Below are 19,798 nucleotides of genomic sequence, written 5' to 3'. Positions count from 1 at the left end.
TTTCTAATAATTCAGAAAAAAAGATACAATGTATTAACCAGAAAAATATAGATTTGTAAATATCAAGAATACTTCATAGAATATGCATTTACAGTTGCTATTAAAAAGGAAATATATGTTTAAAACAGTTTCCTGTAACTGGAATAGTCTAAGGCCATAAACAAAGCAGGGCTAGTGAATATAAATAATGTCTTTTCCAAGACCAGCAGGAGAAAGTTGAAAAATAATCATAAATTTTAAAAATATCTGCATAGAGCAAGCAGTTGCTTTTAACATTTTTCCAGCCTTGAAATGTGCTGTTTCCATTTCAGGACTGGAAAATTTCTGTGCAAATGTGTTTCATTGGTTTTGTTTTATCTTCTGGTGGTACACTCTAGTTTTCCTAATTTATTTGCATTTTTCTTTGTAGGTCATTCTTATGCAAGAGGCTAAAAGGAATTAAATTTGCAGGATGAAAACATGGCACAGGCACTGCTGGTACCGCCAGGACCTGAAAGCTTCCGCTATTTTACTAGAGATTCTCTCGCAGCTATTGAAAAACGTTCTGCAGAAGAAAAAGCTAAAAAGCCCAAGCAAGAACATACTGATGATGATGATGAAAATGGTCCAAAACCAAACAGTGACTTGGAGGCAGGAAAGACATTGCCATTTATTTATGGTGACATACCTCCAGGAATGGTTTCTGAACCTTTGGAAGACCTGGACCCATATTATATCAATAAAAAAGTGAGTGAATATTCTTCTGCACAAAATAGAATATCATTTTCTGCACTTGAAATAATTTTTTTATCAGAAAATATGATGGCTAGAGTCACCCAGCTACTAAATACATAGAAATATCTTTTCATCCAAGAGAACTGATTTATGCTCTTCTACACTGTGACTTCTTCAGCATCTAATGAATTTCTTGCTATTAACCTTAGCTTATGGGAGCTGTAACTTCCTTGAACTTTCTTGAAGTTGAGCACATGGCTGAATTTTCCTGATTTCAGTGTAGCAGTAAGACTGGGTATGAGATACAAAATAGTCCGAGTGTGATTTTGCAGTAGAGATAATTGTATATAACCAGATAGCATCGGATCACCTAGTTCAGTGAAATAAATGACTGTAGCCATATTTCTTTCTTCTGCTATAGCTATATCATATATTCTAACACAAACAGACATAAATGGCACAGGGTTTTTTTAAATCTTGGATCTTACAAAACAGACTAGTTGTAAAACAGCTCTGGAATGAAGTTTCATGAGTTAGTTCAGGTATAAAGTTTTTTGAACAAGTCTACAAATGAAGTGTCAGAAAACTGAGTACTGAAATATAATTTCTGATATCCAATCAGAAAAAGTAGTCATAGCTTGAGAAACTCAGACTACTGATGAATTCATCGGGCTACTGAGAATAATTAGTGAACTGCAGAATCTTTTATCACACGTGATATCTGCATTTATGTTAAATACTAGCCTAATGTGCTCAACAGAAAACAAATGGACATCTTCAATGATGAACTGGCATTAATCATCCCTCCTTCAATTTGTAGCATAAATTACTCTTAATCACTGCCTTGTCCCTGCAGAGAAAATCATACAGGACTTGGAGGATGCTTTTAGGTTGAACTTGGGACAGTCAGAATTGTTCTACTATTTCTAACTGGGTGCAAGACTGACAAGCAGAGAGAAATGCCAGTAGGTGTAAGGGCACTGTCGTCCCCAAGGCCATGCACAACATCACTGTGTGAGCAGGTGCTGGCAAAGATTACCTGTAGGCTTTCCCAGCAGAATGAGGTCTTCTCTCCCCGAGGGAGCAGGCCAGGTAGGCAGCAAAGGCCATGAGAAGGACAGCACTTTTCTGATCAGAGGCAGGAGAATAGAAACCAGCATGGAAAGCAGTGATACCATATAGCTCAGCTGAGAGCATAACAAAGACTCTATTATGGTAACACAAAGCAGAGCCATTACCACTGACAAAGAGCAAAAGGAATGAAGAATAGTCATGTCCTGAAGAAATTTCAGACAGTGGTAAAGATGCAAGTATATCTCAAGCAGAAATAAACTTGGAATAAAAATTAAAACACTTTGGCAATGACTGTCAACAGGAACAAAATGAAAGTGAATGCTCACCAAATGTAACCACCAGGTTACATTTGAAAAGCTAATAACTACCTACATTTGATGCCCACAGATATGGAAAGCGGGAGCATATTATTAAAAATGAACACATATTTTTTTAAGAAAATATTTGTATTGGTTCTGGTTATACTGGTCACTGGCTGCTTAGAATGATGTCAGCTGGCAATTTATACATTCCTTTCATTTTTTCAGATACTTTTTTAGAAGATACATATGATCAGTACTGGTAATGTTTAAATTCTCAAATGAATCTGAAATTATTTTAAAATTATGCTACATTGTTTAGTGACTAGGTGCTTGTCCTTGTAATCACATAAACTAAACATGTATATAATTAGAACAAATACTTGTTCTAAACACAAACTGGAATTTAGAATGGCTCTATTATCCCTTTTTTGTTGTTGTTTGTTTGTGTTTAATGACGTGGTAGAAGTACTAATTTGAAAATCCTACTTTAATGAAGTCTTGAAAATATTTTTTATTGATGAAATGCCATATTTTGCTATTACGGATAAACTGAAATTTTTGCTGATAACTCCCACCAATGTTAATAGTATCTGAATTCAGTCTGTGTGCTAGGAAAGTCAGCGAACTGGAGAATCATTAATGGAAGGTTTAATCCATTGTATGTATAGAAATCAGTTGTTTTCCTACCACAGGTAGAGAGTAGAATGAAACTTGAAACTACCAGACAGAAAATGGAATACTTTATAAGGAGATGAAGACGTGTATAGGCAGTGCTGCATTTTAATTGTATAATTTTTGTTTTGCAGACTTTCATAGTATTGAATAAGGGAAAGGCAATTTTCCGATTCAGTGCCACATCTGCCTTGTATATTTTAACTCCTTTTAATCCCGTCAGAAAAATTGCTATCAAGATTTTGGTACATTCATATCCTTTTATTCTTGATGTTGATTTAAACCTTGCCCTTTAAAACTGAAATGCTTACTGAAATAATAATTTTCGTATGAATTTACAAATGATGTCCATGTGGGTGTACTATGCATGCCAACTAAACATACACTGATCAGTCCTAAAAAGCAGTCATGATGTATCTTAATTGCAGTATGGTCTTTATTTCTAACAGGAGAATTCTCTGCAGAACCACTTAAAGCTGAAAGAGTTTAAATATCAGGCTTTATATACAAAGAGAGACTTGATACCATGCAAAGCCCTGCAGCTAAGGCCAAATTAATAACAAGCCATTGCACTTCAATGTATCTAAGGTCACTCTTTTACTAAGACCAGTAGTACTGTTCATACACTTGACTCACTTAGCAAGGACAAAAGAGCATGAGTAAAGAGCTGTTTTTTCAGACATACTTTTTCAGTGTTGTGTTTTGAGCATTGGGTTTGATGTTCTATTAAAAAGCAGGTCAAAATAGAGAATATTTCCCAATATATTTCAATCACATCCAAATAAAAACTTGGGTGTGTGCAAACAGTCTCTGCATGCAGGTATTTTAGAATGAACGTCCTGGCTTTAATGAGAAATTACGTTTGAGTACTCATTTCATATTTTTACACATTTAAGTATGCACTCAGGTTTAATTTAAATCCCAAACCTGCCAAAATTATAAAAGCAATGCAATGTTTTACAGTTACTATACCATAACTTGCCAGATGGCATACTGTTTTAAACAGACAGAATTCTGTACAAAGCTTTATTTTCAGATTTTATTTAGAATTTCATGTTATTTGTACATATTTTCATGCACTTAATATTTAATGCTTTCAGTGTTGTAAAATTGTCATGTTTTTCTGACTTACCTCCCTTGACTATAATCTACATTATTCAGCATGCTTATCATGTGCACTATTTTGACCAACTGTGTATTTATGACCATGAGTAACCCTCCTGACTGGACAAAGAATGTAGAGTAAGTTAACATTTTTACTTCTCCATTTTTACCTCTTATTTTGTGTGGTTCTAAACAATAAATATTTGTGGAAAGTTGCAGAACAGAATGTGCTTTTCCAGAGTCATGAAGAACCAGATTCCAGAGGTCATTAATATCTTTCTGTTTTTCTCCTGAATAATTTCAGCATTTTAGAAGGAATGGCTTGTTCTTTAAAATGGTGTTTGCAGAACATTTGAGTTTGTACTGTGAAGTCCTAACAGGAGGTCTTGGCTTTGGGGTTCTGAGATGCAAATTGGAAAAGGAGCTCCAGCATTTCCAAAGTACATGTGAAATTACTGCATGTCACTGGGGAGTGCGGCTTCATATTCCTTGAGTATTCATATTCTTTGCACATTCTTTGGGTGTCACTAATACGAGCTCACAAGCACCAGGCACAGAGAGCAGTCTCTGTCACAAACACAAAGCCCACCCAAATCACAAGCTCAGACAAGTGAGGAAAGGTTTTGACTGCTTGTGGTTTATTTCATTCCCTCCATTTCTTCAATAGCCATTACTGATTTCTATTTATTTTACTGCATGCTCTGAATGCTGTGTATAGAATCTGTAATAATATACACCTGTTCCCCAGTTTACCCAGCAGTGGCTGTGAGGTTTGATGAGAGGCTGAAAGGTGAACAGTAGGATCTGTAGGTAGATTTCCTTTGTTATGTAAGTCCACACACACCCATGTGTGTCTCAGGGAGTCCTTGCCTTACTCTGGTTATAACTGATAATTCTCTGTTTACAAATGAATGGTTCCCACACAAGGTAAATTGGTAATCATGCTTCCCATGTTCAAGAACAACAGTAGGGGCAAGCATTCTTATATTTAATGTTTTAAACTTGTATTATGTGCATGAATATACTTATTGTCCGGAACTGGTTTTCAGAAAACTTTGACTTTGACCTTAAAAAAAAAGCGTTTTTGTAATACTTAGACATCTACCTGATTTGAGAATACAATGAAATAGGAGCCTTGTGAGTGCTACCAAATGTACATATAAATATCAAGTCTGAAATGTATCTGTAAATACTGGACTCTCAAATTAATTGCAAGCACAAATACAGAGATTAAATCAAGCTTTTAGAAAATGATTAGTATATATGCCTCTTGAGTTTAAATTTCATCTACTGAACAATAATTAAGTTAATTAGCAGTAAAGCTAATGATTTGTTTCTTTCATTTCTAAATACTTTTAATGCAAGTCACTTTTGATAGTGAATGCCACTGCCTACAAGCATAAGTATGCAAAGATTTGTCATACCTGCTTTGATGCATTTCAGATACACTTTCACTGGAATTTATACCTTTGAATCACTGATAAAAATTCTTGCAAGGGGCTTCTGCTTAGAAGGTTTTACTTTTCTGCGAGACCCATGGAACTGGCTTGACTTCAGTGTCATTCTAATGGCGTAAGTGGTTCAAGAACTTCTTAAGCTTTTAGGGCATGAAATTAGTGGCAAACAGTATTATTATCATGAATATATTCATTTAAAAATAGTTAATTTCTGCATCCTGTGAACTTTAATGCTGTGTCACACATTGTAGTACGCATAAAACCAAAGCTAAATATGGCAGGAACAAGCACAGAATGTCAGCCGCCACTGGAATTTCTGCTGAGGGACACTAATTTCATGTCCTATATTTTTCTGCTCACCAGAATAGAAGCCATCTCTTTGACTTATGTCACTGTCCTATTACAAGCTAATTAGTTTAATTAGCTGTTCAAATATAAATCAGTGAGTTATATGTCAATGAAATTTAAGCATAACTCATGAAAATATATATAGCAAGAAGAGACAGGTAAATTTTTGAGTATGATTGTTAATGCTGACTCAGAGGTTTTGAAGACCCTCATAATTAGTGTAAGCTCTGCCTCAATTCTGAATAACTGTGATTTAATCCTACAGGTATGTAACAGAATTTGTAAACCTAGGCAATGTTTCAGCTCTTCGAACTTTCAGAGTATTGAGAGCTTTGAAAACTATTTCTGTAATCCCAGGTAAGACGTAACTGTGTAAGGTGTTAGGCCCCTTGTAACTCCAATTGTTATTTGTGTGCTGTCATTGTGTTTGTGTGTGAACTCCCCTATTACAGATATGTGACAGAGTTTGTGGACCTGGGCAATGTCTCAGCGTTGAGAACATTCAGAGTTCTCCGAGCTTTGAAAACAATATCAGTCATTCCAGGTGAGAGCTAGGTTAAACACTGAGGCTGACTGTTCCACTGAAGTTGAATTCACTTCTTCTGAGCATAAGCCTTGATATTCGCTGCTCATGTTGCAAAAAAGGAAAAAAAAAAAAAAAAAGAAGAAGAAAAAAAAAAGGCATGGATCATAAGCCAGGATTATGATTCTTTACCTTTTTAGCATTAGCTTCTTTTATTTTGCAAAATCAGCCTTTGTGTTTAACAGATTCTTGCATGAAATAAGAAATGTGAGGCCTATGGATTATTTTGCTTTATTTTTCCATGTTTATTATGACAGATCGTCTCTTTAACATTAAAAGTGCTTTAGTGCTTTGGCTTTTTGGATTTTGATTTTTTTCCTTTTTTTTTAACCACTTAAATTGAAATTTGCCTTGAAGACAACCAACTAACAACAACAACAAAGCTACAAAACAGGAGATAAGTATTGCACAGAAAAATTTATCAACTAAGCCTATTTTTTTTTCTCAAAATTACTTGCAATTCTATCTCAGTTCGTATGGTTGTGGAATCACTGGAAAGTGATTTATTGGCAGAATATTAAATATTAACTATAATATAAATTGTTATTATTATTAAATATTAAATGTAATAAATACTATTATTAAATATTAAATAGAATATTAAATGGAGAGAAAAAATAAAGAGATTAAATCTATAACAGAAAAGCATGGTTGATAAATTTCCTGCTTGAGAATTATATATTTTTGTGTATTTGAATGTATCTACATTGCTTATTCATAAAAAAATATTTTTCTTTCATTCATCTTCACAAGCTCTGAGGCTGCTCATGAAGCTTTATTTTTTGACAGATAATAGCAATTTCTTTTAACTGTCTGCATGACAAATGAGTTATATGGGAAGGGCGAAGATCCTCTTTGATAAACCTATGAACCTTTTCTCTTTTCAGGCCTAAAGACTATTGTAGGAGCCCTAATTCAGTCCGTGAAGAAGCTCTCGGATGTTATGATCCTGACTGTATTTTGTCTGAGTGTATTTGCACTAATAGGGCTGCAGCTGTTCATGGGCAACTTGAGGAATAAATGTCTGCAGTGGCCTCCAGACAATTCTACTTTTGAAATAAATGTTATTTCCTACTTTAATAGCACAATGGATGAAAATGGTACACTTATTAATACAACTGTGAGCACATTTAACTGGAAGGATTACATTGAGGATGAAAGTAAGAATGACTCATATAACTTTTTTTATGTACTTGTGGTTATTGTACCTAAAATATTTGCAATTAAAAAAATGGGTTTATGTTTCTGTCTTCTGCATAGTTGTTTATAGTGACTGACCTACAGTGATCATATACAATAACCAGAAGCATTCCTAAACACAGTACAAAGTGATTAGAAACTAACAACTTTGATTTTATTATTATTTTATTGTTATTTTATTTTGTAGTCCTTTAAAGATTATCTTAATCTAATCACATACTTTTCTAATGCTTTCTACACAGCTCATTTCTACATTTTGGAAGGACAAAGAGATGCCCTACTTTGTGGTAATAGCTCTGATGCAGGGTAAGACCCTTTCAAAAATCATCTGTTTTATTCTGTAGAAAAATCAGTAACAATGAACCTATCATAGCAGTTGCAACTTCCCATTTAGCAGTGATACAGAACAATGATTTCTTGCTTAGGTCAAAACGTTCATTAACAGCCATTGTTCTCAATTTATTAGAAATTGATCTTGATAACATTTGAACCTCACATAGTCTACTCTGGAAATTAACTGATTGAAAAGAGTAGGGTGAAAATTAAGGTTAGAACTGAGAAAGAGAATACATAAAATAGTAAGAAAGTACAATGGCTACTTCATATTCCAAGGCTTTTCATCACTGGCAAAAGGTGCCATACACACATGTCCAATTGTTAGGCTTAAAGTGTTAACTGACACCTAACTGGCTTCTGTGACTAAGCTGAAAAAAATTTTAGCTTTTCTGTAGGATATCCCTTACAGGACAATTGGATTTAGCTAATCATATTTTTTAATCTGTCTGTACCCTTAGCAACATTTTAGCAATTATCTTTGCCAAGAAATTAATCATTCAGAATAGAGATTCTATTTTCAAAATATGACTGAGGAGAATTTAAACATTCAGGTCAATTCAAAAAGCGAATGTTTGAAAAAGATATCTTTTGTTTACTCTTATATTTGTTTGTTTCTCAGAACACATTTCATAAATTAACTTACTTCTAATTTTGAAATTCATGAATTTTCTGTGCAAAAATAACAAATGTAATCCCAATCCATTATTCACATGTACGTCGCTCCAAAAGTAATGCCTCCTATTTATTTCCATGGAAAGTATAACAAATATAAAAAGCACAATAACACTGTTTGATAGAAGAAATTCTCAGCTACAAAACTCTATTTTTCAACGTAATCACTATCATTAATTGTGCATTTTTGCCAGTAATAAACGTGAGCCTGCATGCCGTGTACTTAAAAATCTGCACCAGTGGAGGTAACCCACTGTTGCTGTCGCTACTGCTGAAACACACCCACCACCATCATCCATCTCACTGTGCTCACATCCACTGCTGGGTCTACATAAATGTTCACTAAGTGTTGATGAATGTCAATGGGTGCCATTTTTTCCACATGGAAAAATTCAGTGACACTGCTTTGCTTCATGTACACTTCCATGGCAGACTCCATTTTGTCAGATTGCCCCTCTGCTGCCATCCATCACACAGCACAAAATGTAATGGAATATTGGTGGGAAGGCTCAACTTCTGCTGCCATACCAAAATCGTCCTCTAACGCCATGGGCCAACACAATAAAATAGGCATTATTTCTGGAGCTATATAGAATTATACTATATATACTACTGAGGAAAATAAAAGTTATGAATAAATACCTCCTGTTTGATTTTCATGTAGGCAGTGTCCAGAGGGATATATATGTGTGAAAGCTGGTAGAAATCCCAACTATGGTTACACAAGTTTTGACACTTTCAGTTGGGCTTTTCTGTCACTCTTTCGGCTAATGACTCAGGACTTCTGGGAAAACCTGTATCAACTGGTAAGCAAATTTTATGGCATAAAATCTAGGCTAAGTTGAAATGTTCAGCTAACAGCAAAGCATTATGGTGTTGAAATAACACCATGGAGGTGAACTAATATTGGTAAGAGATGGACTAATATGCAGATATGCTTTCTACTTCCTAGACACTACGTGCTGCTGGGAAAACATACATGATATTTTTTGTTCTGGTGATTTTTCTGGGCTCGTTCTACCTGATCAACTTGATCCTGGCTGTGGTTGCCATGGCCTATGAGGAGCAGAACCAAGCAACTATGGAAGAAGCAGAGCAGAAAGAGGCAGAATTTCAACAGATGCTGGAACAGCTAAAGAAGCAGCAAGAAGAAGCACAGGTAATGATGGATATTGTACTTTCTAAACAGGCTTACTCTAAGAAATGGATAGTAAAATCTTATGAATTAGAAGAAAAATCTTGTCTGCCATGCAAGTTTCATAAGTTGAAATAGCCAATGAAAAATCAGGAATTAACCAAATGACAAATAAAGGCAAGTAATTATATAGAAAAAGAAGTTCTCAAAAAAAAAAAAAAAAAAAGTAAAAGTAAAATATTTGAGATAACAATGTCCTACTAACCTGAATAAGTAGTCAGAGTTCATAACACTTTTATGTTACAGATGTAGTATTTCTCATCTGTGATCTGAGTGAGAATTTCCAGGCTTGCTTTAGTTAACAGTTCCACTCTAATACTCATAAAACAGAGAGATGGATAGTAGACAGTGTTCTGTTAGGTTCCTATCCAGCAAACTCTTTAGCAGATCCCTAATTAAAGCACACTGAAGTTAATCAGAAGTTTACATAACCTTAGAATAGACCAGCAGTATTTATAATAAAGATATTACTTCTATTAATAAATTTTTATTTTCTTTGAAAAGAGAATTATTTCATACATTCATGAAAATAAGAAATGCCGATAGAAACTTCTGTGTTAAGTTTTAGTTGTCTTAAAGTAAAGTATGCAGGAATCAAGTTCTGTAAGTCAGATATCTGCCCAATTTCTGGCCTGATTTTCAATTTCTTTTTCTCTAGTAATCATTTTTAACAGGACAGTGCTTATAAAAAGCTATCAATTAGGATTTTCAATGAATCTACAGTTTTGGTAGTATTTTCATGCAGCTCTTACACTAGATTAGAATGATTCTGTAATGAGAGTGCTAATAGGAAAAGAAACTCTGAATCTTTTACTTAAGAAGTTTTGTACATCACCTGTGAAATCTGATAAGCATATGTCTATTTTTGTCAAATCCTATCACTTCCAAATCTCTAAGAAAAAAGAATCCTGCAAAATGCAAATTAACAAAAAAGTTAAATATAAGTAGGGAGCACATTTCTTAAAAAATATGATACTTTCATACCTGAAAGTCACTAAGCCACTTTTAATTACATTGAGAGCTATCTAGATGTTTATGTGATTCATTGTGGAGACAGAGAAGATGACCCAGACTTAAAAAGAGAAGAACAGGAAGAAATAGACTATGAGAAAGGTTGGATAAAGGCCAAGTTGTTGTTACTTCTTTAGATGAATGACTACTCAATTAATTAGAAGTAAAGCAGTATTACAGTCAAGATCTCTTTTATGTGTGAAGATGTTAATGGAAAGTACTAATTTCAAGGTAGATTGCTGAGCTGCTGAATTGTTTCACGAAGCAGTAACCTATCTTTTCACTCCTTTGACATGGGATCTATTCATCCACAAATCTAAGTTACACTGTGCTTCAGTTTACACCATTATTTTGAAATTTGCTGTCAGTACTAAATAGATACGCAATGACTCAGCATCTGGTCCCTTATCTATGCTAGAACATCAGAAGGACAATATTCTGAAGGCAGTATGACATAATTTTGAGTACCTCTTTTAATTGATACACACTTCATAATCCTCTTAATATCTTATTCTCTGATTGGCAGAAGAGTTCTATATCAAGTCAACTTGTATAGCATAGGTTGCTCATTGTGATGCAGAAAATCATTAATTTGTACTGTGAATGAACTAATTTTGGGCTATCTTTTTCAGCTATAAAGACAAATCCAATCCCTTTTTAAATACTTGACATCAAGTATGATACGTTTTGCTGGATAATTACAAGTCATCTTTGCTATGTAGTGCTAGTCTCTTGCCATTTCTCACACCATCCTTTTCTGGAAGCTCACTGGAGCTTACTGGCTTTCCAGATATACTTTACACAGCGGGATTTCACAGCTAGTCCCCCAGATGTTTCTTTATAGGAAGCGTATTGGTTATGCTCTCATTTTGTCCTTTATTTCATGACTGCATGTACCAATTTTCCCAATGAGCCAAATCAGACAGCCTGACCACTGCAGTTGATGACAGAGGTTCTGAATTTTGGGACTGTTCTTTGCTCCATCTCATCCTTTTTAATCACAGAAGAAACCTAACCTTTTTCTGCTCCCTAGCAGCAGTAGCAACAGGAATTAAATGTACCTCTGTGTTTTTATAACAAAGCCCTAGACTGCTGCAACAGTGGGAATGTGGGAAAAGAAACATGAAGAGGAATATGGTGCTCAAAGACATATTAAGGTCTTTAAGCAAGGTGTCTGCTCTTAGGCAGAAATCAAGACGGTGTCCTTGCTGTGATGACACCAAGGAAAAGGCTGGATTCAATTACCTGCTACTTGGATTATGATACGTTAACTCACATGGTGGATGTCAAGGATTAGCTTTCTCTGTAAAGACTTAGAGGGGATCAGCTGAATTAGAACATAACCATGACCTTATTGCTCTCTACAACTACCAGAAGGGAGGTTGCAAGAAGGTGGGAGTCAGCCTCTTCTCCCATGGAGCTAGCCATAGAACTAGAGAGAATGGCCTCAAATTGTGCCAGGGGAGATTCAGATTGGATGTTAGGAATTCTTCGCTGAGAGAGTGGTCAGGCACTGGAATGGGCTGCCCAGGGAAGTGGTGGAGTCACTGTCCCTGGAGGTGTTCAATAAACATCTGGATGTTGTACTGAGGGACATGGTTTGGTGGGAAATACTGATGACGGGTGGATGGTTGGACTGGATGATGTTAGAGGTCTTTTCTAAGCTTGGTGATTCTGTGATTCTATAATGTGAGGCAAGAGGAACTCTGGAAAAAGGTCTGAAGTAGATGAAAATGCCTCATGCTTACACTTTCCTGACTACCTTCATTTTAGACCAGTGTCTTGTGAAGTCTTTAAGGAATAATGATGCTCTTGTACTGCTAAATCTGGTGTTTAAGTAAACCATGGTGTTAAATAATGAGGAGCTATACATCTCAGTAGTTTGTTTTGACTGTGTACAGCACTACCAGAGGGATAATAAAAGCAATTGATAAAAAACAATAAAATTGTTCATTTTTGGCTCAATAAGAATACTATGTTTTGTAACCCGACAGGCTACAGCAGCAGTGGCAGCAGCATCAGTTGCATCAAGGGATTTCAGTGGGGTAGGGGGATTAGGAGAACTCTTGGAAAGTTCTTCAGAAGCATCAAAGTTGAGCTCAAAGAGTGCTAAAGAAAGAAGAAACAGAAGGAAGAGAAGAAGACAAAAAGAAATGTCTGAAGCAGAGAACAAGGGAGATATTGACAAGCTTCCTAAGTCTGAGTCAGAAGATAGTATCAGAAGAAAAAGTTTCCGCTTCTCCACAGAAGGAAGTCAACTGACATATGAAAAAAGGTTCACATCTCCCCATCAGGTACAGCACACTTTTTCTGTTCTATCATGTACATCTGTTCTAGTTTGGCTTTTATTTTGAACTTTACATATTGAAAATTATTTAAAAGATGAGCAAACAAATAAGCAGTTAATAGTTTTAACAGCGTTAAAGTTTAACCCATTCTATTAGCGAAGGGATAAAAAGACCAAAGATAACTGTTTATGTTAACTATTAATATCTTAACTGTTAGTTAAAACATTTCTGAAAACTTATTTCTGAAGATGTATTTGGTAGATTAGAGAGAAATCAAAGACACTGACTAGTATTCATATATTTGTATTGTGGTTCCTCAATTGCAGTTCTCTGTTGTGCATCCATTTCAAAACATTACAAATATGTAAGTACTTTAGCAGACTATACCTTCAAAATGCTCTGAATAGGAAATTCTACCATTAGTTTCTATTGGCTTTCATTATCTTCTTTAAACAATAAAGAGAAAGGTAGTTCTAGTTTTCCATAGTAAAGACAAAATAAATAGGGATTGCTTAGGCTTGTATTTACAAAATTTAGCCATACTGTTCTTTCCCAATGGAAGCTCATTTTGCAAGATGGAGAATCTTACAGAAAAGGAAAGTGAATGATTTGACTCCACTCAAGAAAAGAGTCACCGACAAAGTCTGAGAAGAAAGGAATTTCTGGTTGCTGGTCTTGTGCTTTAACTACTCAGCAATAGGCTTCTCCATTGTTTAGCCTAAATTCTCTGATGCTATTTTATATAATTCTGGTGAAGGATAAGATTAAATAATATATTACATTTATGTTAAATATATTTATTTTTGCATGCACAGATTGATGCAGAATTAAATTATCAATAGAAAAAAATAACTAGTCTGGGAACACATATAATAAGAAGAGAAGAATTTGAGACAAAATTTGAATAGGGTATATAAATTTTATGTAGCTTTATTAACATACAGTAAAGTATTGTTGCATGTATTTATTCATACTCTGAAACTGTCAGAAAGCTTTCATCCTATCAGCTGTCATAAAAAAGTATGAAATGTTCATCTAAATTGAACAAGTTTAGGAAGGCAAGGCATGTGAAATGACTTTCAATAATATTAAAATCACATGTGAATTCATGCTGCACATTGAATAAAAATCCATGGAGATCAACTGAAAAAAAAATTGTATATGTTTCAGATTTGAAATAAAGCAAAGAAATAGTAAAATAGACTGGGACATCATGAATTGTAGAGCAGAAAGGAAATAAGTGACCACATGAAATAAATTTTAAAGGGCATTTAAGATTTTGAAATACAAAGAGATTTCCATCAAGCAAATAATCAAATTGAAGATAATTAATAGAATTAAAAATTGCCTTAGTAATTGTATATGTGCGAAAAGACTCTGGGACAAATACTGCCTGCACATAAACAAAGTAAGACTGAGCTGTCATGTAAACTGGAAAAAGAAGGTCTGGTTTGTCTTGTTATCCATGCAGTAAGCTCCTGAGTGAAATAAGATGGCTGAGCATGAAACAACACAGTAGAATGGTAAGGGGAGATAATCGGCCCAGCCAGCCCCTATAGAGGTTTTGTCCTTTGACACAGTATTCTGTTTGCGAATGAATGATGCACCCTCTGTGAAAAGCTAGGCTTTCCTTTCACATCTTACTTGCCAGCAGCTTGAAGGCAAATATATTTCTGCCTCTACATGTGTTAAAATTGCTGTCATTTTGGCTTATAGCTTTTGTCCAAATCTAGTAGGGATATTCAAAGCAGGCATACTGCTCCTAAGTCCCTGAGGGGCCTGATCCATTTAGCTGTGCTCAGAGCTTGATAGCATGTATTGGAAAGACTGGATAACATATAAAACAGCAGCACGGGAAGCTTTCTCTATAAAGCAAGGATAGCAGTGCTAGTCAGCTGAATCCTAGTAGATGTGCGATTATTTGAAGGACTGTAGTTGGGCCAAATAGTGGTATGACAAGATTGCAAGAGCTGCAGTAATTATTTTAACATTTTGTCAGGTTTCAGTGACATCTCCCATAGATGCTACAGCTATTTATATGGGGAAAAAAAACAAAACAAAACAAACAAACAAACAAAAAACAGCACTTTTTTTCTAGTCAACTTTACATATTGATAGCAAAACCATTTGGCTGATATTCGGTAAGTAACTCAGCCTGAGGTTGACAGCCAGCATAAAAAATGTCATCCCAATTTATTAAGATTTGGTATAGCTTTAAGAGCAGAAAACTACCTATCATAATGGGAAACACCTGCAAACTGCTATAAGGCAGCGTTACTAGTTCAGCACACATATAATGATATATATATGTAGCGGTCTGAATATTTGGTTCTCAACATTAATATGGATTTTTATATGCTTTAATTTAATTATAATTATTCTGAGATAAAGGCATTGCTCTTGCATGAAAGCACTTTTCACCTGCAAGCAAATTGAGAATCATCAGAAACCAGTTTTACCATAAAAAAAGACAAGAAGATTTGCACAAAGACCAGGATGAAGAAAGCTTAATGCAAGGTGTCTTTTTTCCACAGTTAGCACTCATTTTATTTATTCATGAATGCTGTTAATAAAATATGTAGCATGGGAGAAGAGCATTCCATTAAGCTTCTATTGTAATTAAAAGATTAATTGCCAACAACCGCTGATTTATTTTTCTCATCTGTAAGAGGATATCTTTGGGTAGCTGTGTCCCTGGTGAATGTTTGCTGTGCGTTGTCTGATGGACACATGGTAGGTAGGTGTTCAGCCTACTGTAGCACTGAGTGCTATGTTCAAAGAGTGCTACTAGGCATATTCACACTGTCCCTCCAGAGTTACTCCAAGCCCCTGTCTGCTAGTTTTTGAGTACTGCTTATATTGTTTCATCATTATTGAGACTACTGTCAAGAGGACAGACAAGTTCTGATAAGTTGGAATCCTTAGGAATCCAAGGGATGAAGAAGGGAAGAAAACTAAAAAGACTTTCAGCTCTGCTGTAAGTAGAAGATACAACAAAATATAAATCTTCAAGCCTTGATACACTCTCCACTATACTCATGAGTCCATACAAACTCAAACTGCATTTTTTGCTCAAACTGCTCAACCTTGCTATGCCTCCTACACAACTTTTCTTCAGTCCTTCTGTATTAAACTAAAATTTCGTATCTACTTCAGTCCCATTAATGAGCACATTCTCCACATAGTCACTGGTACTATTGAAGAAAAACCTAAAAATTCTTTGAAAAGTCAAGAACTTCTGTATCTTGGAACATCAGTTATAGAGCTGTCTTTTTTGTTTTCTATTTAAATCTTTTGCAGTCTTTGCTAAGCATCCGTGGTTCCCTGTTCTCACCAAGGCGCAACAGCAAAACAAGCATTTTCAGTTTCAGAGGTCGCACAAGGGATATAGGATCTGAAAATGACTTTGCTGATGATGAGCACAGCACTCTTGAGGACAATGAAAGCAGAAGAGACTCTCTCTTTGTTCCCAATCGACATGGAGAAAGGCGTAACAGTAACATCAGTCAGGCCAGTATGTCATCCAGAATGGTGCCAGCCCTTCCAGCCAATGGGAAGATGCACAGCGCTGTAGATTGCAATGGAGTAGTCTCCTTAGTTGGAGGACCTTCAACTCTAACTTCTCCTACTGGACAGCTTCTACCAGAGGTAATTATAAGCAAACAAGCAATTCCTGCAGTTTTCTTTGGGCACAGAATTTTTTCTTACTGTTCACTTCGGCATGCCTTACCATTTCTTATAGCTGTGAGAAATAACTTGCAATGGTTTCTAAACTACAGAAGATAAGGGGAAAAAAAGTCCTCAAGCTTGTATGTCTGAGCCTTACAGTAGTATTATATTCTCTTTGCCTTTAGCAAGAGATCTGCACAGAGAAAAATATTATGTATATATAAACTAAATCTGCCATTTTGTACACAGTTTTGCCTCAAAAAACAGCTAGGCATTTGATATAAAACTAAGGATATAGGAATAGGAAGCTACCTTCAAAATGTGAAAAAAAGTTACTATTCTCATGGTAGTATTCTATTACCATACATTTCAGTTGATTTCCATAAGTTGTTTCTTCAAACTTCGGAAAAAGCAAGCTTTTTAATATTTTAATATGGTATTTTGATAGCTATAATACTTTGACAAAATGTTTTCATTATAAATAAATATTGAGATTTCATTACTACTATACATTTTATTTTCTGTCCTATTTTGATACAGAGCTTCATACAAAAAATTAGATAAAATTACGTTGTATATTATGCATATGTAATTCTATTTCAGAAAAATACTCACTTAAAAAAAAAGATTTAGCCATTTAAGTCAAGACCCCTTGCAAAGGAAACAGAACTATTAATACTCAAAAATCTTTTTTCTTCTTCATACTAGTATAACCTTGAAATCCTCTGAAAGCTTTATTCTTTTTTTGGATAGGGACAAAATAACAAAAAAAGAATGAGAGGTTTGCATGAATGCTAGAATTAGTGAAAAGCAAGAACCAAGATTTAGGAACATTTTAGTACTACTCTTGTGGTCAGATTCCTGGGCCATGCTCCAAAAGAAGAGAAAAGCATCTGTAAGGACACCTGCATACTACTGAATAGTGCCATGTCCGTGACATTTAAATCAGAGTTGGGTATTGTTATGAAAAGATAACTAGAAGGTATAGAAAACAGAAAGGAAAATGTAAAAGGACTTGCATACTCTTTATAAGAATATATAATGACTTCTGTATGAGCATTATGGTGGACAAGAATTAGGTAGATGAAACATTAACATGATGTGATTTCTTCCTCATATAAAATTTTCCAACCATGCTTGTCAGGCTAAGAATGCAGTATATAGAATAATAATTAATCCCTAGAATTATACTAATATAGTCATTAACAAGACTAGTCGCTGAAAATTAAGGTGACAGGTTTCAACTTAGATAATTTTTTTTCTTGAAAAAAAAATAGTCACTATCAAAAAGACACCTAGCGAAAGTTTTGCTCACTCTGCCACTTAAATGAAAGCCACCTTTGCTCCCATGTTGCTTGTTCCTACTGTTGTCTATTTGTTGCATTTCCACTGAGTTGCTCAAAAGCAGAAAGGTTCCTACAGGAAGAGAAATCTTCAGCGTGTTAGAAAGATCTGCAAGTCTGATTTTGATTGTCACTATACATTTGTGCAGTAAATGTAATTAATTGGCTGTTGAAGAGAATGGTTTAATTCCTGAGTACTTCATTTACAGGGCACCACTACTGAAACAGAAATAAGAAAAAGAAGACTGAGTTCTTATCAGATTTCCATGGAAATGCTGGAAGATTCTGCTGCAAGACAAAGAGCAATGAGTATAGCCAGCATACTTACAAACACAATGGAAGGTATTTGATACATTCAGATAAACTGTTTATTAAATCCTTGCTATCTACACACATACGGTTTTTGCTTATTTAAAGGAAACTGAGTACATGCATAATTTATATACATGACAACCAATACGGTCCACAGGTTTTAGGGAAGATTAGACAGTTGCGAGCTGTTTATTTGAATAATTTAGTTTTTTAACATGTTTTAAACAAGAGTTCACAGAGATTATAATTGAACTATTGATTATTTGTTATTTTTTTCTTGTTCTTTTCTTTTTTTTTTTTTTTTCAGAGCTTGAAGAATCCAGACAGAAATGTCCCCCATGCTGGTACAGATTTGCAAATACTTTCTTAATCTGGGATTGCTGGAGTCCATGGTTAAAAGTAAAACATGTTGTCAATTTAGTAGTGATGGATCCATTTGTTGATCTTGCTATAACTATTTGCATTGTTTTGAACACCTTGTTTATGGCCATGGAACATTACCCAATGACAGAACAATTTAGCAGTGTCCTTTCTGTGGGAAACCTGGTGAGTGCTTTATCATGCAGTTTGATCTAAAAGTACTATTTTTTCTAAAAGAAGAAATGTGTAAATGCACTGTACTGGCTTTAAATCTATTCTAATTATTATTATTATTATTATTTTTAATAATCCATTTAGAAACTGTATTTATTATTTTCCTAAACAAACAGTTTCCCGGAGCCTTTAACTTTCACGAATCTGGTAACTATTGAAATGAAATAACTAGATATGTTTGGAAATGTAGTCTTCACTTGTCAGATTTGATTTCTTGAGGTCTACCTTGGGGTTTTATCTTTAAAAGGTTAAAGGAGATTATCTAGCTTTTACTACAATGTTGATATTCTCTCACAGAAAGTATTTTTCCTGTGTGAGAAGTTGAAGAAACATTTATATGTCAGAATTTCACTTTGAATTTTTTTCAGTTAAATTACAGTGAAAGTATGTTTCCAAGAAAGGCATATTTCTTGCTAGCAGTATATACTTGCCATTTTATATGACTGAAAAAAAGTTTTACAAACTTTTTTGGTAAGAAAGATTATTATTTATTCTCTAGTAAAAAGTACTTTTTATTTGTAAGTCTCTTAGTGATGCCATTCTTGGTTTTCATCTGATCTGGAGATTCACAGTGACATTCAATTCTTTTTCTGAGCAGATATGTAAATGAGGCATCACACATAAGTACTTGCTTCTGATGATCAGGAAACAAGAGGAATGAACTTTGCAAGTGTTTGTTTCAGGGAAGGACTCATACATTTTTTAAATTGTTGCCACCTCAAGTAACTACTGGTAGTTTACACAGGAGAATGTGGATTGATTCCCACAGCATGCAGTCCTGAAAAACCAAACCTATCGAGTCTTTCGAACTAGTAACACAAGAAGATTAGTTTTGAATATTCTGCTAATATTTGAATGGAGCAGTAATACATTTCTCAGCCACAGTACATTTTAAAGTCTAAACATTTTCCTTATATGTACTGC

The 19,798-nt window shown here is 34.7% G+C and overlaps 1 protein-coding gene across 11 annotated transcripts in view; it reads left to right on the top strand.

Annotated features, from left to right (window-relative positions):
- Positions 1-459: 459 nt before the first annotated feature.
- Positions 460-19,798, top strand: part of LOC306949082 (sodium channel protein type 2 subunit alpha) — a gene marked incomplete at both ends in the record, with an annotated part of 55,871 nt that continues 36,532 nt past the window's right edge. For 2 of the 11 annotated variants that reach the window (XM_079538852.1, XM_079538853.1), the window contains 13 exons: positions 460-726; positions 2,897-3,015; positions 3,915-4,004; positions 5,310-5,438; positions 5,937-6,028; positions 7,142-7,414; positions 7,697-7,760; positions 9,127-9,268; positions 9,415-9,621; positions 12,663-12,962; positions 16,257-16,604; positions 18,178-18,310; positions 18,588-18,826. In XM_079538852.1, the coding sequence (XP_079394978.1) occupies positions 460-726; positions 2,897-3,015; positions 3,915-4,004; positions 5,310-5,438; positions 5,937-6,028; positions 7,142-7,414; positions 7,697-7,760; positions 9,127-9,268; positions 9,415-9,621; positions 12,663-12,962; positions 16,257-16,604; positions 18,178-18,310; positions 18,588-18,826 (2,403 nt within the window). Of the gene's footprint in view, positions 727-2,896; positions 3,016-3,914; positions 4,005-5,309; positions 5,439-5,936; positions 6,029-7,141; positions 7,415-7,696; positions 7,761-9,126; positions 9,269-9,414; positions 9,622-12,662; positions 12,963-16,256; positions 16,635-18,177; positions 18,311-18,587; positions 18,827-19,798 lie in introns of all 11 variants that reach the window. The other 9 variants (XM_079538850.1, XM_079538857.1, XM_079538851.1 and 6 more) reach the window with 9 other exon arrangements.

Source organism: Tetrao urogallus (assembly GCF_951394365.1).
Source record: "Tetrao urogallus genome assembly, chromosome: 8".
Taxonomy (NCBI): Eukaryota; Metazoa; Chordata; class Aves; order Galliformes; family Phasianidae; genus Tetrao; species Tetrao urogallus.
Note: the sequence above shows the minus strand (reverse complement) of the source record. Positions and strands in the feature narration are given on the sequence as shown.